At 41.2% G+C, this 24,360-nt stretch overlaps 1 protein-coding gene across 1 annotated transcript in view; it reads left to right on the top strand.

Annotated features, from left to right (window-relative positions):
• IRAG1 (inositol 1,4,5-triphosphate receptor associated 1) overlaps window positions 1-24,360 on the top strand; it is a 152,985-nt gene that overhangs the window by 66,806 nt on the left and 61,819 nt on the right. Inside the window, exons 12-14 of the mRNA XM_054969988.1 lie at window positions 410-560; window positions 8,629-8,725; window positions 13,538-13,753. Of these exons, the coding sequence (XP_054825963.1) occupies window positions 410-560; window positions 8,629-8,725; window positions 13,538-13,753 (464 nt within the window). The remainder of the gene's footprint in view (window positions 1-409; window positions 561-8,628; window positions 8,726-13,537; window positions 13,754-24,360) is intronic.

A 24,360-nucleotide genomic window follows, 5' to 3' on the forward strand; every position in this document is an offset into this window, starting at 1 on the left:
TCCATTTTTGTAAACTGTTAGCAGTAGGGAAGGGAGGAGGTTAGATCAGATGGTAACATTCATAGGATTACGTTCAAAGCTATCTTCAAAAGAGAACTGGCCTTTCCAATTAAACTCTTTTCTCCTGTAGCCTGCAGTGATTTCAAGGGAAAAGACTGGCACAATCTTTTTAAAATATCCAGATCTAATTCTAAAAACTTTTCCTTTTCTGAATTATTTAAAATAATCTCCTTTCTCTCCAAATTGCCTTGAAGCATGATTTTATCAAAATGTTAAGTTCAAACAGATTAATTTACCTTCTACTTTTAAAGAAATTGAATATTTTTGTTGCTGGTGCAGTTTTAATCTTTATATAAATGGCATTTGCCTCCAAGTTTTTGATCTTCAGATATTTTGTGTTTAATCATAGAAGCACTGAACTTAGAACATATTTCAACTCGACAAAGATGTTGGACATTTCCTAATCTGCTCTTTGTGGGCCAAAGACCAATATCCAGAGAGAATCTCTTAAACAAGAAAAAGCATGTCTATAAAACAGAAAATGGGAGAAACAACAAAAGGTAAATTGAACCTATTTTTATTGTATGAGGATTGTGTTAATAAAATTACAGCCCTTATTCAATAAACAATTTATCAGGAGATGCTTTTACTAAAACTGCAAATGATACCTAAAAAGGAAGATGTTTCTTTAGATTTGTTGAACATTGATGTATTGTCGAAGGCTTTCACGGCCGGAGAACGATGGTTGTTGGGGGTTTTCCGGGCTGTATTGCCGTGGTCCTCTGAAGATGCCAGCCACAGCTGCTGGCGAAACGTCAGGAACTACAATGCCAAGACCACGGCAATACAGCCCGGAAAACCCCCAACAACCATTGTTGAACATTGTTCTTAAAACTTATTTAAAACACCTATTTGGCAACATTGTAAAAGGAACAGGCAGTTAATAGAACAAGGCTGAAATAACATTCTGCAGCACTAAAAAAAATCAGAAGCAAAAAGTGTGCTAGTGTAGCAAATGATTACAAAGGTCAGATATCTTTCTGGGTGTTCTGTTCCCGCTCCTAATATACAAATAATTAAAAAACAGAATTTAGCATGTTGAATGTAATCCATGGAATGTTCCTATGGTAACTAATAATGTAGCCTTATGTTGATGACCGTTGGATAAAAATATATACAAATTATGGGTAACAAATCAGCCATTTTTAAAATGTTACAGTGATCTTTAGGTGGCCCAGGTCAGCACTAACCTTTGGAGAACATTTTGTTGTTCGTTGTGTTGTTATTGGAAAAATGTATTCATATTAGGATGTGTATGTGCGTGTGCATGGGTGCACGAGTGTGTGTTTGATGAGATGTTATATCACTGGCTATCAGCTAGTTGTACCAAAAGGCTACTCTAAGGGAAAGCTGACCTATACCCTATATTGGGTTGCCTGGTTCCTTTACCCTCCTGGCAGGAGGGGGAGGACTTTGCACTCACCTTCTCTTTTTGCATGCTTCTAGCTCACGCACTCCTCAGTGGTCCAATTTGAGCCCCAAATGGGCCTGATTCAGACCAACTGGGGCTAAAATCATCCCTCTGCAAAATGCAGGAACACTCTTGGTGTGGCGTGATGACATCACTCCCAGGAGTTACATTGTCGTACTACCCTGGGAGTGTGCCTGGGAGGCCAGTTACCATGCCTCCTCCTCCCCGCTAGTCAGGTGAGTGGTTGTGGGGGGTGGAGGATGGGAGGGGGGATCCTCTGCTCCTACCATGGGACCTGGGAGCCCTAATCTTAAATCCAACCTCCTCCAAAAGCAGGAGAGGCAAGGGGTGTTAAGCTAGGCTAATGCCCTTGTATGGCAGGAATAGGGCAGGTTGCTCAGGAGGTAGAGTGCCCTGAGACATCACCTTGATGGGGAGGGTTGGAACAGGCCATCACATGCTGTGTGACTGGGTGGCGCTGTGAAGGAGCGCCTATGTGCTGAAAGGCATCTATGACATCTGTTTGGTGCATTGAGAGCCATCGGGGAGGCAGATGAAGCTGGGCACCTCTCAGCACAGGATGGCTGTACAGGCTGGGATAAACAAGATCAGTGATAATGTGGCTGGTGGGCACCCCAAGCAGTTGCCTAGTGCAGCCCACCCTCAAAATGGGCAGCTTATTTAAATAAGCAGTGACATAAATCAGCCACTCAAATGAATTGAAATAAATAAATAAAACTAGTTGAACCCATGCTTAGTCGTCTTTGTCTTTATTGTCTCCTGTTGTATTTAAGTGGTGCTGAGGCAACAGGTTTTTCAGAGAAGCTTTTTACTCTACTCACTTTTCTTCCCATTGCTAGTTTAAAGAATCTGATTGAGTTAACACCTTTTTTAATGCACAACTAAAAAACTGTATTGATCATTCCAGCAATAGTCAGATGAAATATCATCCCTGGGTCTGTAGTAGGGTTGCTGCCAGGTCCTCTGGAGTCCAACTAGGGGGGAGGGGTTATTGGAGGGCACAGAGAGGCTTACCTCATCAAATCAGCCTCCATCGGGGGTCTTCCCTTTCTTATCGCTCTGGGAATGACATCATTCCTGTCATGACAAGGAAGCTCTTGGGCCCATTCCTTGCACTCCCCCCCCCCCGCTAGTGGGGGAGGAGCCCAGAGGCTGGGAGCCAGGCATCCCTTGCTCTTACTGGGGGACTGGTAGCACTAGTCTGTAGCCATGTGGAGGCCTATGAAGGTGTCCAGAGATATTATGGGCCCTTTCCAGAGTCCCCAGTTTCCATTATACACAGACATAAAAGGAAATGTGGAGGCAGCATTTCCCCAAATTACTGAATGAAAAGTACATTTGTTTCCTGCCTTCCAACAATCTGGCCAATAAGTGATCTAGCAAGGATATCAAGGAAGGCCAGGCTCATTTCCTTTCTGTGTATTGGCCAGGCCAATAATGGAGAAGGAGGAGGCCTCTTTTATTCCTCCCTGTACTGTAATAACTAGAATTGCAGGTCACCCAATGAAGTGGATGAGTAGTAAATTCTAAGGTGAACAAGTGAAAGTACTTTTCATCAGTGCATAATAAGCTAACTACTAGCTTCAAAGGCTTTTAAAAGAGACTACGGAAATGCGTGGAGGTTAGGACTGTCATGAATGTCATGATAATTAAACAGAACCTCCATGTTCAAAGGCAGTAGTCCCCTGAATCAGGTTAGAAAGGCTGTTGCCTTCAGTCCCTACTTTTCGGCTTCCCAGAGAAATGTAGCTGGCCCTTATGAAAAGACTACCTGGATCTTTGGTCTGTTTTTCTTACACTGATGGGCAGTAAGGGAAAGACAATTACATAGTACTTAGGCTTTCCCATCATTGTCATACATACACCTAGAACTGTGACCAGTTTTTGGTAAGAATTCAAATAGTTTGAAGTTGTTAGCCTTAATTTTTTCATTTGTCTGAATTGCCATTCTTAAATGAGAAAGCTTGTGTAATGCGGGAAAGTCAAGAGGCCATAAATGGCAGAGATTCAAGTCCTCAAGAGATGGTGAACAAAAAAGGAAAGAGAGAGCAGAGAGAGAACTAGGCCGGTAACTGAAAAGGAGAGAATCAAACAAACAAAGCATCCCATGCCATATTGCATTAACTTCTTTGGCTAGGATTAATGAAGGATGACTCTAAAACTAACTATTCTGTAAAATTATAACTACTTGAAATCTGTCAGGAAAGGCACGATTTAACACCATGAGTTAGAGACATCTGGAACCCAAACTTGGCATATATCTGAATGTATATATGGCAAAGGTTGCCTATAGAATGGGTCTTTAAAAATGTAACTTCCAAAAGCAATTCAGATGCTTTCTTGTATGCATATAGACATCCTACTTAAAAGAAAAGCATTTACTGTTTGCTGGAGAATGATGTGAGTACCTTTTTTGAGCTAAGTTAATGTAGAAATTACTACTGCAAGTATAAGATAGAACAAGGTGACCTTGGGCCAAGCACGTACTCTCAGTTTAACGTATCTCACAGGGTCGTTGTAAGGATAAAATGGAAGAGAGGGGAATTATGTAAGTTGCTGTGGATCCCTGTTGTGGAGAAAGGCAGGGTACAAATGAAGTAAATAAATAATAAATGTAGCTGAAGATGGGAGGACCAGATAAAAGGCTATTAGGTGGGTTGTTGGGTGGGAAGGAGAGAAGGCTGCAGGGAAAGATGAGGATATTGAGGATGCCAGAAGGAGTTGAAGCAGAAACAGTGTGAAAAAGATGATACAAGAGAAAGTGAGGTGTCCCCTGCAAGCCCTTGCAGGTCCTCCACTGTGCAACTGGGCTCAGCCCAGCGGCCGACACCACACAACTAGGCCATAGTTTTCTCAGGTAGAAGCTAATGTGGGAGGGAAAGAAGAAAAGCTGCAGAAAGGGGGATAGATAAAGGTAGGTCAGCTGGTGGATGAGGAGGAGAGAAGAAAGCAGGAAAAGGAGAGAGGAAATAGTGGCAGTGGGGGAGAGGAAATGAGATGCCTCCTGTAAGTCTTTGCAGGTCCACTGCTTGTATGTATGTCTGTGAGTGGGTGTATATATAGTGGGTGTATATATAATGAAACAACAGTTAAACAACATGCATAAGCAGGAAGGACTGTCAATGAGAGAAAAGCAAACAAAACAGAAAAGACTTCACCCACTGAGGCTTTCAAACTGCTACGAACAAGGTCTACATCAGCCTTTTCTAAACATCTGGCATAATTTCTTGGGAAGTTGCAGAGGATTCTGTGCCATATTCTGGGGTATACATTTATTTTATGTAGGGAATCAGCATGCATGCCTAACTATAGCTACTGTGCCCCTGTGGTTGTACTAGCAATGGAGAATTGCTAGTAGTGGGTAAGTCATCTTTCTTTAAAGCTTGCCTCAATTGCTGATCTTCTTATAGAGAAGCCTTAGTTTTCCAAAACACAGTTTATAAACTATGGCACAAAACTATCAAACAGATGTGATGCTGATAGTTCTTTGAACATAGCTCCCACTTGATTTTTTTCATTTCTTAAAATATGAAATGCACAAGGCCCCAATTCAGACCGGTGCCTGTTGAGGCCAACTTATATAGCTACCACACCAGGTGCCTGTTTAGGGTTGTCAGGTCCCCTTACTAGATTATCTCTGGAACACATTCCAGTCCAGAAATTCCATGAACAAAATTCCTAGATTCTAGAGTTCTCTGTGGGAAAACACATGGCTGTTGTTCTATCCATAGCCACCTGATAACTTTGTTCAGTGCCTATTCGACTTCTAATTAGTATCAACAGGGTAAGAATGTCGGAAGATCCCTTCTAGGTGAGTAGGAAGTATCAGCTGAATAAAAAGTATGTCTATTTTATTGCTGTAGCTACTAAAATGCAGAAATGTAGAAATGCAGAAATAATTAAAAGTCTCTGTCACAGATCTAGTATTTGAAAGACAAGTGGTGAATGACATATATAAATGGAAATCCTGGCTCTCTTCTTGTATTTCAATTATCAAATCAATCTATAGATATACGTAGGGAAAGAAGCAAAGCAGAGATCCACATTGTTAGTGGTTCTATATATTATAGCCATCGAAGATATTTCACAAAATAATACCAGAAGACCATGGAGGGGGGGGGGGTCATCCCTCTGGTAACTCTGTTTTTTAAAAACCATTAAATTTTCTCACTGTACTGGCCCAAGACAATTTACAAGCTCCTGTCCACTGCTGTGAATGAAAACAGGTTCATTCTCTGCTCCTTTCTTCCTTTCAACCCAAGCTTAAGGTCAAATCCTTGCAAGTATAACAGGTAGAACTGAATTTTGGATATAATGCCAAACTACTGATTCTACAATAGTACAGGATTGCTACACAATTATAGAATTGGGTTATTAGTTTTAGGTCTATGGAATTTGAAAATTGTTTAGGATTAAAATAGTAGATTAATGATAGGTTAAACAAGGACACAGTCAGCTGAGACTTGCATTGAGAACTGTGGATGAGCACAAGTAAATTAATAGTCACGGGGAAAGGATTATAGAGGCATGGATACACTCACCTGCCTATAGATATTCAGCTGCCCAAAAGAAAGATTACTGAACCTGAAAAATCAGACTATATTTAGGAGTAATTGACTGATATTAAGGGGAAACTAAGATTGCATATCTCAATAGATAAGTCTGAAGAATTCATGGGCCTGTTCCCCCATTCTGCCCTTCCACAATGTATTTATCACAACATTCACTCATGTTGGATATCTGGAGACCTTTCCCTGCTCCCACCAAGTAAAATCTCTGATGCTAGCTGAGATAGTTGTATAAAATTTTTCCTTTGATTCAGTGTTGCTGTGAGTGGTTGACCTGATAGAGATGGAAGTGTTTTGAAATTACCACTGCTAATCACGGGCAAATTGTGAGATCAGGAAATACCCCATGTATAGTGGTTAAGAGCAGCAGGACTCTAATCTGGAGAACCAGATTTGACTCCCCATTCCTTCACTTGAAGCCAGCTGGGTGACCTTGGGTCAGTCACAGCTGCTTGGTGCTCTCTCAGCCCCACCCACCAAACAGGGTGATTGCCCTGAGAATAATAATAACACACTTTATAAACTGCTCTGAGTGGGCATTAAGTTTTCCTGAAGGGCAGTATATAAATTGAATGTTGTTGTTGTTATTTGGAGATGTGGCAAAGGGCAGGGGGAGGGAATATTATGTAATTGGAAATGACCTGAAATTACCTGAAATCATTTGACAACTGTTTAGTGAAAAGGGTGTGTATAGAAATTACCAATACTGGAATATAATCTCTAGCAGATACTTCATATCACAGAAACAGGGCAATAAAGCCAGAAAAGCATTATTATTAACGCTTGTCCACCTATGAATTATACAAGTTGTGCACTGTTCTGTTTCATGTGCAAAGTGGAAAAGCATTTTAAAGCAAATTTAATGAGCTGTTTCATAATATTCTCATTAAAATAAGAGTGCACTGATTCCTCACACTTTAAAAAAAAATCGCTGACAGTGATAATAGTCCAGGATCCCACTTGGAAGATATGTCACCTTTTATGTGACTTAGCAGTGTCTTAACTGGTACATCTGGCTTGTATAAATACTCTAAAATGTTTTTAGTAAATTATTAGATTGAGTTGGAAACTTCTGATTTTTCTTAAGTTCATCTGCTGTGGAAATCACCCACTCAAATTAATAAAAATAAATGACAAAAATTGTATAGATTGATTTGATAATTGAATTGCAATAAAAACAGGATTTCCATTGAACATTTTTATGTATTGCCAAGCTTTAAGAAAATGTTTAAAACATAGAGGAGGCTGAAGCCTCTGTAGTTGGAATAATGGCTGATCATTGTTCAATGCTAGGCCTAGCTTGCAGTAATGATGCAGTTTACCTGACGTGCTTCCACTCTTGAATCCCAGTACTGTTGTTGGGCTTGAGGGTATTCCTCACACGGTGAAGATGATTAGTTAGGTCTTAAGATATATTAAGACTTGAGAGGATAGTAAAGTAATCATTCTGCTGTTCATTGTGCAGTTTGCCGGAGGACAATTTACTGTTTACACTTGGTTCACATCTGGTCTATTTTCACACATAAGGGAATGTGACAAAGTAATAAGCTAGGGGAAGACCTTGGTCTTAGCTAAAGTATGATTCTTACTGTTTGCTTACTTTGATTTGGGGATCGGTATGAATTTGGAGTTGATGGTAATAAGGTGCCTGCTTTTGTTCTTCAATTGTGATGAACGAGCATCATAAGCCTCCTCCTACTCCCACAAAAGAAGATGAGAGACAGACAGGAAAAGTGGAAATAGGATGTTTTTTTTGTTTGGTTTATTACTGTGGCCCTTTCCACATGGGTTATCTGCCCTGAGTTCAGATCTTTGTTACACAAGGGGCTAGAGTTTTTTTTTTAAGTAAAAGCTGAAAATTCAGAGAACTTCTTGCATATATAACGTTATATGGGAAACAGGAGGATGGCAACTGCTGGGGGACTAGGGCTGGGGAACTGCAGAGGAACCTGTCACATGAAGGCTCCATTGCCACAGTGCAGTATTGGCAGTCACACCAGCAGTGGGAAACTGTACAAGCCTATCAATTTGTGGACACCATCAGTATCACCTCCTCTTTCACCTCCTTTTGTCTTTGTCTTTCATGACAATTAACCAAGCTATGGGATGAATTCAGGAAGAAAAGGCAATCAGGAGTGATGAATTGGAATGAATTAATAATTTTTATATTGATGTCACAAAATCAATAATAAAATATTGCTAGAAAAATGCACAGTGGAGAGCTAATGGAGAAAAAACAAGTAGCATTGCATTAGTCATAATTTTTCATATATGTTTAGTTTTTAAAAGACTGTGAGTTCCATCAGTTGTCTTAGCTATGTGGATTTTTTTTAAATCAAGGCTAAATACGCAGGGCAAGCTTGGCAACAATTTGTACTTAAGCAGACTGATGAAAAATATTACATGTAAAGGTGCCTATACCTCATTATGAGAACAGAGGTCCACTGCTAGCTATGAAAGAGGTATGCTTGAGAGCAATATAAAAGTGTTAAGGTATCTTCAAAAATTATTTCTAAGCTATCTGAATATGTGTGGCTTTTCTTTTTCTTTGTGCTTGTTTTGAATAAGCCGAACACTTGAGGTCAACAGTCAAGTTAGTACCGAAGATGGAGTAAAGCACCTTCATTCTGCACCCTTGCCAAATTATTCAGCTGTGACTCAGAGGGTAAGTTTGCTGGGGAGGGGTGTGGGTGTATATGTGTGTGTGTGGGGGGGGATTGCTTTTGTATGTGTGGGGGGTGGTATTCAGTTTTGTCTCCTGTGGTCAAACAAGCTGTAAGAACAGTTTTGAAAGCCAAGCATTTCTAAATACTTTTTCCTTTTATGGAATAGAAATCTTAGCACATCACTTCCTGGAGATTGTGTTCTCTAAACTGCTCAGTGACACAAGGAAGTTCCTTGCATTCAAAGATGAGATGTGAGCCTTAGGGTGAGGATTAATCCTCTGCTGCTTTATTTTAAGCAAGGAATTTATGAAACATGTAAGAACTAAGCGAAACTTATTTATATTGTATCAGTTGTCACAAGGATAGCAGAATGTAGTAAGGTGCAGGTTTTCACTTCTAAATTGGTTCAAATTATGCATAATGAAAATTACACAGGTTTTTTTTTTTAAAATGCTCAATTAAATTTATTCTGCTAAAGGCAGAATATTTCACTCCTTGGAGTCTTATGTCCAGTTAACTCATTCTTCTTTCATTTACAACTTCAGCCCAGTACCATTTATAGCTGCTCAAGATCACCAAATGAAATCCTGGACCAAATTCTATTTCCTTTTCATGGCATATATTGCCTCTTGCAGCTTGAAACAACCTAAAGCTATTGAGCCAGTGACTTTCAGAGGAAAGTGAATTGCACATACAAAATAAATAAGGGACAAGAGACAGCCTTATAGGTTGCAAGGTTAGCAGCAACTTTACTGAAATTACAATAGTTTCATCAGGAAATTAATGTATTTAATTGTTCCTGCACAGTGTATATGCAGCGTAGTTGAGTCATGGGGTCTCTCTACATGAGATGCCTGGGCTCGTGTTCGTCAAGTGTAGGGAGGTGTATGGGAAGCATAGTTTAAGAAGACAGAGCCAACGGAAATCGCTTCTCAGAGGGTTTGTTAATTTCGTCTTCACCTCTCTGAAGGCTTCACATCTCCAGTCTAAAACTGTGTGGGATCTCAGAGGGCAGTGAGGACTGGAAATGGGCTTGAGCTGCCTTCCTGAGCCGGGCTTGGACCTGGAGAGGTAATAATGGGCTTAATTTTCATTCTGGCATTTCACAGCCCCTTCTCACAGCTCCAGTGTATAGCAAAGACTTTGGCCTGCCACCAGCTCTGTCTTTTAAAACTACCCTTCCTGGCTACCATTGCATCTCCCAACACGTATTCTTCACATGTCAGATGTCTCGTGTTGAGAGACTCTAGGATGCTGAAAAGTCAGTTCCCTGCCCAGGTCCTATGCTTTGGACAGCCACCCTGCTCCAAGCGTGGTAGTACTTCTCCTGGGTCCTCTCAGCCAGATCAACTGTGCTGAGAGCTTTCCTTGTCACCCCTTTCCCCAGTTGACTTGAGGTGAATGAGAAGGTCAACCCCCAAGATAGTGCTTTAATTAGACCTAGAACTCCTATAGTGTGCTCTGAGAAAACCATTACCCGCCAAAAAGGTTGAGAAGATGAGAACTCTATAAGCTCACCTGCCTCCCACTTCCCATTGGGCCACCCACATAATGTGTAGGGCTGGTCTCTGGATGCCATCCTCATTGTAGCTGCGTGCCACCCCACCTTTCACCCATGTAGGGGAAGGAGGACAATGGGCTAATGAGTAGATATTTTATTCCATTTCTCAAATCTCACATCCAGATTAAGGTACTGCTGGTTTTGTGTGTAAAAACTAGATTGTAATTTAATTTTCACAGTGAAATGTTGGCAGCGTTCTTGCATGTTGTTCTTGTAAATTAGATACAATACTTCAAATCTCATTGAGTTGGTGTTGCTTTTCCTTTTAAAATCTCCCTTTTCATAAGAGAATCACATCAATGTCATATTTCTAGATGAGTCTTTTAAATTTTTAAACTAGATATTCAAGCTATAGATGCTAGTGCCCAGCAAAAAATCATGTTGTCTTGACTTTCCAGTGCTGTTGTTCATTTTTTATGATTGATATACACAATGAATATTATGTAGAATTTACCTTCCCATTGTTTTAGATTGTGTTTTGCATGCTTTCAATTCTTATACAATGTACTATTTGGATCTTCCAAGGAATTTGGTATGTAGTAGACTGAGGTTGGATAAAAGAAAGTACAGTGACTGTGACACTGAGAGATCTCTGTCTTTTGGTGCTACACCTCTGAAGATGCCAGCCACAGCTGCTGACGAAACGTCAGGAACTACAATGCCAAGACCATGGCAATACAGCCCGGAAAACCCACAACAACCAAAGTACATTTAACGTGTGGAATTCACTGCTGCATGATATAGGGGTGACCACTGGCTTAGTTGACTGTAAAAATGGGTTAGACAAATTCATGGAGAATATTTCTCTCAATGGTTATTATAGCTAAATGGAACCTGCATGCTCAGAGGCAGTATGCCTCTGAATACCACTCACTAGAGAGGTAAACTCAAAGGAGGGCTATGGCATCTGGCAGGCTGCTCTGGAAAGCAGGATGCTTTACTAGATGGACCTTCAGTCTGCTCCAGTGGGCTTGCTTCTATGGTCTGGTTATGCAGGACTTTTCTACTTGAAGGATTGGTGTGAAATTGACATGTGTCACTGTGAGCAACTAGTGTTTCCCTGATCAAAGTTACAATGCTTATAGATCTTAGAATGGAAGTGTGCTCTTCCTTGAGTCTTCTAAAAGCTTCCATTTCAACAAAGACACTTGCTGAAAGTATCTACTCTTGTGTACCTAAAGTCCAATAGTGGGGCTGCTCATGTTCTTATATATCCCATAAGACAGTCCAAAGTGTGAAATCAAATGGCAAGAAATAGGGGACCATTTATTCCACAAGACAAATCACATAATCCAAAGCATAAAAATAAGAATTTCACATAATAGTACCTGTACTTATTTCATTGCAAAAGCAGTGTCTAGATACCAAAGGCTGCATAATAATAAAAGTTTGCTTTCCTCTTTAATATAGATACAAATAAAACCACTGAAAGTCCTACAGATTTTTTTCTAGGCATGACTATAACTTCAGTGAGAAAAAAATTATATCCTAGAATCTATGATACAGAGGCTCCGAATCAGGAAGCTTTTAAGCCTACCATTGAAATCCACAAACTATGACATATTTTTCCCAGAAATGAAACTAACTTTCTAGTATGTTTAAAGTTTGGGAAGAAAATATTTGTCTTAAAAATATGCCCACAATAAAGGAAGAAGTAGGAAGCATTAAATGTAAGAATGCATGTGGTTAGGTTGATATCTGGCTACGGTACAATACTATATATTACCAGCTTTGATGTCAGCCCTTTGTTTGACATCATTATCTGGAAAATATCGTATTGCCTTTTATCAGGCTTCTTTAAAAAGCTGCTCTCTGAAACAGCAAAAAACATCCCTTCATTGTTGTCTTCAATGATGTTCAGTTTAGGAGGTCCTCAGCGTTAAGTAACTTTCTAATTATGACAGGCAACAGCCAAAGGGAGGGGAATAGTTCTCGCAAAGCCTATGAGCTAGCAAGGAAGCAGTCTCATTCTGCTGTGACTTCAGTGTGACATTAATGATTAATATGGGTTCCAATGTGGGATCATTGCAGAGGCACAGCACTAAAACATGGCCCTCCTTATAAAACCAGGGCTTTTTTTCAGGGGGAATGCGGGGGAATGGAGTTCTGGAACCTCTTGAAAATGGTCACATGGCTGGTGGCCCCGCCCCCTGGTCTCCAGACAGAGGGGAGTTTAGATTGACCTCCGCGCCACTCAGCGGCGTGGAGGGCAATCTAAACTCCCTTCTGTCTGGAGACCAGGGGGCAGGGCCACCAGCCATGTGACCATTTTCTCTGAGGGCAACCCACTGAGTTCCACCACCTCTTTTCCCAGAAAAAAAGCCCTGTATAAAAGTCCTGTCCTTTTCTCTCAAGCTGCAGCAGGAGGCAGAAAAAGTAATTGCTACCATTGAATCCAAGCAATGTAACAATTAAACAGGTGAATTCTGGGCTTGTCTTATGTTTAGACATGTATGTTGCTTTTTCACTGTAAAAGACCTCCATTTATTTGTGGCTGTAATAAATGACTTTATTCAGCATTTTATCTGGGTGAACTATGTCCCAGGAAGCTATTTGTTCAAATCTTACATTGCTGTGTGTGTAGCTTTTAAAAAGCCACTTCTTTATGCTGCAGATATTCATCTGTGATATCACTAAATTATTAGCCTCCATGCCAATCACAAAAGCAGCAAAATTATGCTATCTGCAAGCAAGTAACGGGTCTTTGTAAGCAAACCCAGCCTGATAAGGACTGAATATGTTCCAGGAGCATGGAATGTTGAGACACTCAAGCCTCTGAGACCTTATAGAATGCTAAAGGGAGACGATTGGAGACTGGGAGGGAGATTTCCAGATTTCTTCCCCCTCAAATGGTTCTTTACAGGTCCCAGCTTCTAATGATAATACTGATACACACTATAGAGCAAATATTATGTGAAATATTATATAGATTATATAGATTCTTGGGTATTCATAGAGTAGCTGCAAGAGTGAATGTATAGTTATATCTAAACTTGTAAGACAACACTTTAAAAGTCCCCAGTGAAACTTCTGATGCTGTAATTCAAAGAATGTAGAAAAAAAGCTTCTCTTAAAATGTCCTTATTATATTACATTAGACCTTAAAAGCCTCAGTTAATTAAAACATAACAGGAAATATAACTTGTCCTTTAAACTTTATTGCTGCTTATTATTATAAAGTGATCCTAGTGTTAACAATTTAGTTTTTAAATGGATTTGACTTGTATTTTTTTTTTAGCATCTATTATAGACTTGGGATCTCCAAGCCCCTCAGATTTTTTCTTCAGAGGTTAATTTGAAACACATATTTCCATCAGTGCATGGTCTCTTTAGTCCACATTACAATCCAATGTGGCCTTCAGTTCCCATCATGCCGACTGTTCCTGAAGATATGAGCCAGTCAACTGAGACTCATCATCACTCCATTTTGCCATCTACAGATAAAGTAAGTAATCTTATAAAATCTGTTATACTGACAGAATGCTGAAAAACCTCAGTAAATATGTTGTACATATCTAAATATACTAATTTCTTGTTGGGGTGATATATTTAATGTACTGGTAAAATCATGGTTTGATGGGTGATATAATATTGCACATGGTATGTTTCTTCACATATGCACACTAATTCCATATCATTGCCTCTCCCCAGGGAAACTGGTTGTCCACTGTATGAAACATTATGCTGGACTAGATGGACCACTGGTCTGATCCAGCACACTCTACTTGTTCTTTTGACTGTATCGGGAAGGAACATGCAAACCATTGTAATGTCACAACATAAGGCAAATTCTGGATGTTACAGTCAAGAACTAGATTAATTTTTCAGTAGTATGATCCACATCAACAATACCTGGGAACCAGTATAGATTAACAAATTGTTACAGAACTGTCAATTGAAGATGGATGATTTTATTTCTTTTCTTTTTTTTAAAGTTTTTATTGAAAGTATAACAAGTAACAAGATCAACAATAAATGCGTAGAAAAAAGGTGGTATCATACGTAACAATGTTCAGATACAACAATACAACAATACATAAACATCAAAACACTAATAGTCGGCAATAATCAAGTGTGCAAATATTATACATAATCAACAGGATTCTAATACAGTGTTAAGCAAGCTAATTACAACAGCATCGGGAAAAGCATGTACAGGCACATCCAGTATGTCGCAGAGTAAATCCATAGTTCAAATTTCGGGGTTTATAATCGCGTAGTGAGGTAGCTTAGAGATCAGCCATTCATTCTGAGATAAAAATTCCAGAAAGGGGTACCATTGTGCGTAAAATTGTGTAGGTTTGGAGGGGTTTTGCAATACTCGAATTCTGTCTGTTATCTTTTCCATTATAAGGTGATCCCACACTATTCTATACCATATGTCAAGAGTGGGTGGGTATTGCGATTTCCACCTGAGTGCAATTGTGGTTTTTGCAGCTACTAGGAGAGTTCTGACCAATGCCTTCCGCAAATGAGGAATATCTAGATCTCCCCAAAGGTCCAAGAAAACAAGTCCCGGGCTTGGGGGTATCACATAAGTCGTGATACGGGAAGATGATTTTATTTCTGATACTATTATCCTTTGTTGATCTCCTTATTTGTGGAGCGGGCAGAGTATCTTAATCCCTTTTGTACTTGGAGTGCCTGTCAACTTCTCAGTCGGATTGGCTGCTATGAGGACATAGTTTGGAATGTTCTACTACTTGTTCAGCTTTGGGCTTCAGCCAGTGCTGACCCTGGGGCAACTTCTGTTGGAGGACTCCATGAAATTGTTTTTTAATACTGTGTTCTTCTTTCATCCAGATTTAAAGCCAGCCCTATAAGTACCCCCTGAGGTGCTGAAGGACATTCTAGCTGAAGTGAAAGGGAAGCACAGTGCAGCACAGTGTGCTTCCTTGTCATATTGACAGTACTTGGTACATAGTTTCCCTTACACATGATACTATGGGCCAAGCTACAAGTGATGCATGACACTTGAATGGCAAGTAAACAGACTCACATGTATTTCTCCCTGTTCACTTGCGTTCCACTTGCCCTCCACTCGATCACGTAATAAAGGTCTATTGTGCCTAGTATCTTAAAAATATATCTGTCTGTTTTTTTCCACAGTCATCTTTAAAACAAAAAACCCAGATCATCATGTTCTTTAAGATGTGTTGAAAACTTTAAAGCCAATGTATATCTGGCATGAAGTTTTATTTTATCATTGACTTTTAAACCTAGGACACAATATTCTACTCTTTGGATAAAAACATCCGGTATTTTTCCTTTAACATCATAGGAACATATTGTCAGCATGAGTCCTGCAGTGATTTGTCATATATACTGACTAAATAGCACATTGTGCAGAGAGCTAGTTTCCTGGTGTAAGATAAACAGCTGTGTGTGATCTTGGTGAGCAGTCAATTGGGAGGCATACGGTACAGGTCGAGCAGATTAGGAGACATAGAGTATAAGTTGGACAGAACTTGATTTTTCTTCATTGCATACAGTTTTATTGTATTGCGGTATATCTAAAACATTTGCCTGGCATGGAATAAAAACATGGCTCCCTTATAGGTAACTGGCTTTATGGGTAACTGGCACTGTGGACACGTCTGAGGGCTTATTACAGCAGATCTCTGCTTACTTGGAAGTTGGCAGAAATGCTTATAAAGTGGTGTTCGCACAAGTGTGTTTTTGAATCACAGACATGCTATAATTGTGTGGATGCTGTGCATGGCCCAAATCATCAATGCTTTCCTAATTCTTCAAAGTTTACATACTTGTGCTTAATAATGCTTCCCTGTTTCTTTTTCTCATAGTATTATATTTTATTTGGAGATAAAACTGGTAGAATGTTACACGCTGTCTCCCAAACTCAGCTTGGTACAAGGGAATAGCATGGAGACTGTGTGGGACTCTGGAATGAAGAAAGTACAAAGGCTGCTGATTGCTTTGTTAATGGGGAAAGGGCCCTGAAAAGCTGTAAAACAGACTCATGGAAAAGCATTGTCATGGTATATGCACATCATCTCCATATCACAGTCAATTTTACAGTACACTGAAATCTGTACATCTGCACAATTTTGAAGGGCAACATATGAGTGTAGGAGTCAAGAAAAATCCCTTATAGTATGCAGGGAAAGAAACAGTGGGCTGTGTTTCTCGATATATAATGTAGTTGCTATGTAAAGTAGGATTTGCTTTTAACTTGGCAGCAGTAAAAGGAGATAGAAATCTGTTATGAATATGGTGCTAACCTTCCAATCCAACAGCATGCAAGTTTGCGCTGCAATGTAGTCAAACCCTGAAAAGGAGGCAACCTAGTTTAAAATATGAAAACATAGCGTCTTCTGCATTCTAGATTGTTAAATGAAATAAAATACCTGGCAGATCATCAGCATGTCTTTTATTTGTAACCCCAAGACCATGTAGCCTCAATAAATTTGTTAGTGTCTTTGTTTTTTGTCTAGAAAACATCTTTGCAAGCCAAACTACACATTATGCTGTGATAAATCTCTTCCTGCCTATTTTTTAGCTGAAATGCAGATGTGGAGGGGTGCCAGTTTGTTTAGAGTGGAAGAGAATACGTGTTGAGCCCTTTACTTCGGTGTTATTTTCCAGGTGAAAATCCCTCCCCAGTCGCCTCAGAATGGAAATATATGTATCTTTGTATATTTTAATGTGAAGTTTGAAGTTCAGATGGAATTTTTTTGCAAAACAACGAAAGGAAGTCTTAAAAATAGATTGCTACTCCAAAAACGTCTAAATATTTAGAATAGTTTTAAGACTACATTTCACTAAAAACGTTGGCAACACTCGGCCTCTAGTCATGCATAAGCAAACTGTTAATGTACAGTTTGTTGTGCATGAATGTGGATGTGTATTTGAATGCATATTGTAATGCACATCTCATTCAAAACAATATAGTGCTAAGGACTGCTTGGTCACTTGGATGTCGCAAGCCAGCAAATGATACATGCAAAAAAACTTATTTATATGCATAGATATCTTTCACATGATCTGCTGTTAGAAATTTATAAATGCTGAGCAGAGCGCCACTAGCCTGTTATATTTTCCAAAAAGAAGCCCTACGCCTAAATTGAACTGGGACAAAATAATATTGTTTTTCAAGGAAATACTATAAGCTGGAATTTTGAGCACAGAGAGAAGCCCCTTAGAGCCAAGCTACAAGTGACACCTTACACAGGTTGGACACTTGTCAGCTTACTTCAAATTTTGATGGGAAATGTAGGCATCCTGGTTTTATAGCTTGGCTCTCCATTACAGCTGCAAGACCAGGATGCCCACGTTTCCCATTAAAACTTGAGGGAAGCTGACAAGTGTCAGGCGTCACTTGTAGCTTGGCTCTTAGTTTCATTAACTGTTCATGAGATATGTAAGTGATAATTCTCTGTTAACTGGGACAAACTTATCTTGTATTGGGTGAAGTGGATGTAGGGTTGCCAACAATGATGAAGCCCCACCCTTCGTTCCCCCACTCTGAGGCAGATTTTCCCACCAAAATCTAAGTTTGCCTGCTTTGACTGAGCAGCCTCAAGTAGTGTGTCTCTGTTAGTAATTTTAAAGTTGTAAAGTTCCTTTTGTCCCACCATGATCAGCAGGTATATTTTTGGCTTTTCAGCCCAACCCAGAAACTTGATAGGGTGGAAAGCAGGGGCCCTTTTCTTCTTTATATGAAATGGCACCAGAGGCTGAGTAACTCACAAAAGAAACAGCAACTTTATTGAACAGGCAGGGACAGAATATGGGTAGGCAGGAAATGAAATGCTGAGGTAAAATCTGTTGGTAGAACAGAATACTTTAACAGTAATAGGCACAATAGTTTGCTTGCAGATTAGTTCCAATGTTTACAATCCTTAAGAGTGAGAGGTTTGTAGTCTCATATTTTGGTTAAAGCAACAATGTTTCATCATCATTCTTCTGTACAGTCCCACATGGGACTGCGCAGGTGCAGACGAGCCACGGAAATAGATGCTCTAGCTCTAAACCTATAGAGGGTGCTCTGACCAGCCAGCATGCACGCACATTTTTTCCCACCGAAATTGCATTGGAGCGCCCCTTTTCCCTCAGTTCTTCTCTCGCCCCCTTAGAAAGAGGTTCTTCTTTACTGTACTCTTCCTTTCTCTATTCCTTCTCTGAGTTTTCTCTACTTATTAATATTGGTTCACTATGTCCCCAAAAGTGTTACTTAAGAAGTGCTCTAAGTGCAACACTAAGATGCCGCACTCTGATGAGCACTTTCTGTGCCTTCTGTCTCAGCGAGTCCCACAACTTCTCAGTTTGCTGCATCTCCCAGAAATTCACCACAAAGGCCCATAGCAATCATGCCACTCATCTCAAGGCTGTCATGTGGGAGATGGTGCTTTCTCGGTCTGGTAAGCCAATAGAAAAATCATATGTTGAGCATGATCCTACCCCTCAGGCAGCATGACCCTACCCCTCAGGCAGCATGACCCTACCCCTCAGGCAGCTCCCCCTGCAACTCCAAGATCAGGACACTCAGCTCTGCCGAAACTACAAAGCTCAGTTCCAATCTTGTTCTCAGAACCAAAGACCATAGGGGCTGCTGACCGACCATAGGGGCTGCTGACCAACCATAGGGGCTGCTCGGCAAAGACCATAGGGGCTGCTGATTGACCTAAGAGATGTTCCCTAGAATTAGGACACTTGGAACAGGCTTCTTCAGAACCGCCCACCAAAAAGTCCAAATTCAAGTCGAGGCACCCTAAAAGACCGGCTTCAACTTCTACCTACCAGAAATGTCGGTCAGCATTGTTGACACCATCCTTGATTGTGGAGATGATCATACCTGCAACTACTCCCTCATTTCCCCCCACTCCCTCGTTACATCATGAAGATCAGGAGAAAAGCCCAGTTGACAATTTTGACCCAATCCTCATCTCGGCCAAAACAGAATCTATGCAGTCAACATCAGTTCCTATACTACCAGTTCCAGCTCCTCCAGGGTCTTTGGTTCTGATGTTGGGTCCATCTACCTTCTATAACCAACCTCAGATCTGGATCCCTCCCCAGGTTCCAACATCCTTGGGGATCACATCGGTTCCAACACCATGGTCCTTCAACACACCTTTGCCAAATCCTGCCCCAAACTGGCAGGACTTTGTATCATAGCTACAGAATGCTCTATTCATGCCAACTACACCATCAGCTCCTTCAGTTCTGAAGCATCCAACATCCTTGGAACCAACAACTTCAGCTCATCAGTTCCAACCACAGCATCTGCCATACTCTATCTGAAGAAGAGGAGGAAGAGGCAGCATCCCATATTGATGTCATCTCTGACATAGCTTCTGATCCTTCCCCAGAGAAACAGTGGGGGACACCTCTGCTTCATCTCCTGATGAGGATTTTAGGTTTTTTTCAGAGCAGGTGCTCCGAATGGCCAAGGCACTAAATTTGGAATGTATCTGCTTCCACCACAAAGCCTAAGAATAAATTCTTACGGGCACTTTACTGTGGCCTTCCCAGTGGTCGAGGATCTCCTAGACATCACCCACGGTATCTGGGAGAGACCAACCTCAACACCAGCAACCTCTAAAAAGATTGAATACTATTACAAACTGAAGCAACAGGATTGCACCTTCTTATTCACCCACCCTTGCCCTTTGTCTCTCGTGGCAGAGGAGATCCAGCCCAGATATAAATATGGCTCTCATTTCTCCCATGTGGACCATGAAGGCAGGAAATTAGACAGCATTGGAAAGCTATTCATCAGTCTCTCTAAATTTCAGGATTGCTAATTTTGAGGCAATCGGGCTCGTATAACCCTTTCCTTTGGGAGAGACTATCTAATTATATTCAAGATCTCCCTGAAGATAGGAGATCCCTAGTCTGAATCCTTCAGGGCAAAGCAGTTAAGTTAGCAAAACAACAAATGTCTGCCAGTAAACATGCTGGTAATTGTTCTGCACACTCTATGTCTTCTGCTATAATGTTAAATTGCCATGCTTGGCTTCAATCAACAGCCTTACCGTATGATAAGTGGAGGAAGATCGAAGACTTTCCCTTTGAGGGAACTTCTTTATTCTCAGAAAAGACTGATGAGTTTCTCACCCAAATGGAATGAAACCACCAAACTGCATGTTCATTGGGAGTGATTGCACCACAACACCACAAATAACAACATCAGCATTTCCAGCAAGGCTCAAGATATCATTACCGAGGGGGACAACAATATCAGCAATACCCTAATAGGTACCCTTACCATTCCTACCAGTCACAGATAGGCTACAGTTCTTACCAAGAATCTTCCAAGCCCAGGGATAAATAACCCCAGCCATAGTCACCCAAACAATCTCAAGGGCCAAAACTCCTTTTCTAATGAACTGAATCATACACAGTGCACTCTGAGAGCTTTCTGGACAGCTTTCCCTTTTCCTACCACAGTGGAACACTGTAACAGATTACTCCTGGGTGCTTCCCATTATTGCATTTGGTTACCATTTGAATTTTTAGAAGTGTCCCCCCTAGGGTATTCAACTGTTCCAACATCGCCACAATTGCACTCTGTGATTATTGAATTACTCTAGAAGAGAGCCACCCTGGCTGGGGTTTTATTCTAAATATTTTTGGTTGATAAAAAGGCAGTGAAACCAGGCCTATATTAGACCTCCATCAGTTGAACCAGTTTATTAAAGGTGAGAGATTTAGAATGTTAACTCTGTCCAATGTTCAGTTTTTGCAACTAGGTTCATGGCTTGCTGTGATAGATCTCAAGGATGCTTATTTTCATATAAGCATTCATCCTAAACAGAAAATATTTGAGGTTCATGTATGGTACACATTTTTTTAGTACGCCTCCCTTCTGTTTGGATTATCTTCAGCTCCTAGGGTCTTCACAAAATGCATGGCTGCTGCTGTTGGATTCCTTAAATCTAGAAGTTGCCACATTTACCCATACCTTGATGACTGGCTTTTAGTTCCCCAGTTGAGGGAGCTCCTTTTGGACCACATTTATCTAATGTTACCTTGGGCCTGTTAATCAATTGAAAGAAGTCTTCCTTAACCTCTTCTCAAGACATACATTTTATAGGAGCCAGACTAAACTCCATAGAGGGCATGGCTTACTTACCCTTAGATAGGGCATCTTCCTTGAGGTCTCAAGTTAGAACTTCCCAATTTAATTGTTTTCAATCAGCCAGGTCCATTATGAGGCTACTAGGGCTGATGGCTGCTACCACCGGTGTGATCCCCTTTGCTAGGCTTTTTATGAGTCCATTACAAAATTGGTTTGTCGGACGTTTCAGCCCTCTGATAGACTCCCTTGAGATGTGTCTATCCATCCCAAGAGCTATTATTCGCTCTTCACAATGGTGGTCCCTTCAGGATAATCTTTTGGCATTCAGCACCCGGAAATTTCAGTCACTACTGATGCTTCCCTATTGGGATGGGGGCTCATTGTCAAGAATTCTCCACACAGGGTACTTGATCCCCTTCAGAACTTGGCCTACATATTAATTTTGCGTGAGTGGGGAACGATCCATTACTCTCTTGCTTCTTTTGCAGGACTGTTATGCAACAGAAGAGTTTAGGTACACCGACAAAACCATGGCACTTTACTACCTGAACAAGCAGGGAGGAATGGTATCACTGGCTCTGTGTGCCGAGGTGGCAAGGATATGGACATGGGCAATGGAAAACAATGTCCATCCCCAAGCAATATACATAGCTGGCAACAAACATCAGGGCGGGTTCACTCAGTTGTTTATTCTGCCCTTGTCACAAATGGTCAATCAACAACAAATGCATATGACCCATTTTCCATCAGTGGGGGTTCCCAGATGTTGACCTGTTTGCCAACTCCAACAACACAAAGGCCAGGACCTTCTGCTCCCTAGCAGAGTTGGACCCCAATTCCCTGGAGGATGTGTTCCAGGTTCCTGGGAACCAAGGACTTTGCTATGCTTTCCCCCCAACCACCTTGCTCCCAAGGGTCATATGCAGAATACAGTTCTTCAGAACACAGAGCATCCTTATTGCCCCATTCTGGTCCTGAAGGAATTGCTTCCCCACTCTATGGGAGCTGGCCAAGGGAAAATTCATTCATTTGTCACTAGCACCAGATCTTCTACAGAGGGGGTCAAGTGTTCCATCATAACATAGCCACTCTCAGGCTCTCAGCATGGCTCCTCTTTTGCAGAATCCCTCCTTCTCCAGAGAAGTGGCTCAGGTCCTCCTCAAACCCTCTATGAGGTCTTCCTACAGGCTAAAATGAGATAAATTTGACAAATGGATTATCAGTGAGGGGCATTCCTCCTTCATATGTCCTCTTTCCATTATATTTAAATATCTCATTTCACTCCTACAGAGGGGTCTATCAACCTCCTCAGTAAAGGTGCATCTGGCCTTTCATGAAACCATAGATGGCAAGACCGTGTTTTCCCACAATGCCTCTAGACAATTCCTTAAGGGAGTGATTAACACCTTCCCTCCTAAGATAGCACCAGTACCACAGTGGAACCTGTCATTAGTCTTAGCCCAACTGATGCTATCACCATTTGAACCCATGGCACATTGTCCCATTGCTCTGTTATCCTGGAAAGTAGCCTTTTTGATAGCTATCATTAGGAGGGTAGATTAATTAGGTGCCCTGAGGGTAGATCCCCCCCTTCCTTCAAATTTTCTCAAAAAAGGTCATTCTCCATCCTAGCCTTCAGTTTCTCCCCAAGGTAGTCAAAATTCCACCTTCAACAGAAAGTAACATTCCAGTGTTCCTTCCTAATCCCACTTCAGAATCCGAATGCACTGATGTACTACATAAAAAGAATGAGACTGTTTAGAAAGTCACAAGCTCTCTTTATTTGTTATGCTGGCCCACACAAGGGTCTACCTGTCTCTAATCAGTCTCTTTCCAGGTGGATAGTTGCAACCATCAGACGGTGTTATCATTCAGCAGGGTCCTCCTGCCCAGTGACTGTCTGAGCTCATTCCACCAGGGCTTAAACACTGTCTGCTGCCTCCTGAGGAGAACTACTTTTTGGGACATCTGCCAGGCTGCCACCTGGTCATCGGTAGACACATTCATCCGGCTCTACTTGGTTGATACAAATTCCAGGACAGACACAGTGGTTGGAACTGCGATCCCTCTCTCTCTATTCGTTCACATCTACCTCCACAAGTGAGTAGCTTGTTACTCTCCCATGTGGGACTGCACAGAAGAACGACAACGAAAACAGTGTTGCACTTTCCTATAACTGTTGTTCATCAAGTGTCTTCTGTGCAGGCACACATTCCCTCTCTCCTGCTCTGCTGTGAGTATGGGTTTTTGCATCTGTGCTCTGCAGTGGCTCAGGAGAACTGAGGAAAAAGGGGGCGCTCTGACCTACAGCATGATTTTGGTGGGGAAAAAACACACATGTGCACTGGCTGGTCAGAGTGCCCTCTATAGATTTAGAGCTAGAGAATCTGTTTCCGTGGCTGGCCTGTGCCTGCACAGTCCCATGCATGCCTGCACAGAAGGCACTCGATGAACAACAGTCACAGGTAAGTGCAACCTGTTTTCTCCACAGATTCCCCTTTACAACTTAGGTGTTCTGATGTTAGTTCAACACACTTTCCCCCTTTACAACAGACCCAGGAAGCCAAACCTCTCTTTCTTGACACTGGGCAGGAATTATTATTCTTCATAAGACATAACCCTGTTCACTTGACTGAATGAGAGTCTCTACTTACTACCCAGTCACTCTGCCAAAAACACACCCCCAGTTCTATCTTGGCTGTGTAAATGGGTTTCAATTTGTGCTGGCTTTTATACTTGGACTAATCACTGAAAGGCCTCCTTAGACAATGTTGTCACAGTTAGGGCAAATATTCTCTTTTCTCTCGCTTCAGAGGGGTACCAGTCTGACCTTCCTTTTCAGACTCCATACTCTCCAGTGAACTCAAATTCCTAACTGAACTGAAAAATCTTGTATCAACTGTCATTCTAACTAGACAATCAGAGAGAGGGGAGAGCAGCCTGTCGATCAAGGTCTCCTTCCAGGCAGTCTGAGCACTGCACTGTGGAAACCTTTCATTAAAATGAATTCCATCATACCAACCTCCAGA

The sequence above is a fragment of the Eublepharis macularius genome, chromosome 2, assembly GCF_028583425.1.
Source record: "Eublepharis macularius isolate TG4126 chromosome 2, MPM_Emac_v1.0, whole genome shotgun sequence".
Lineage (NCBI taxonomy): Eukaryota > Metazoa > Chordata > Lepidosauria > Squamata > Eublepharidae > Eublepharis > Eublepharis macularius.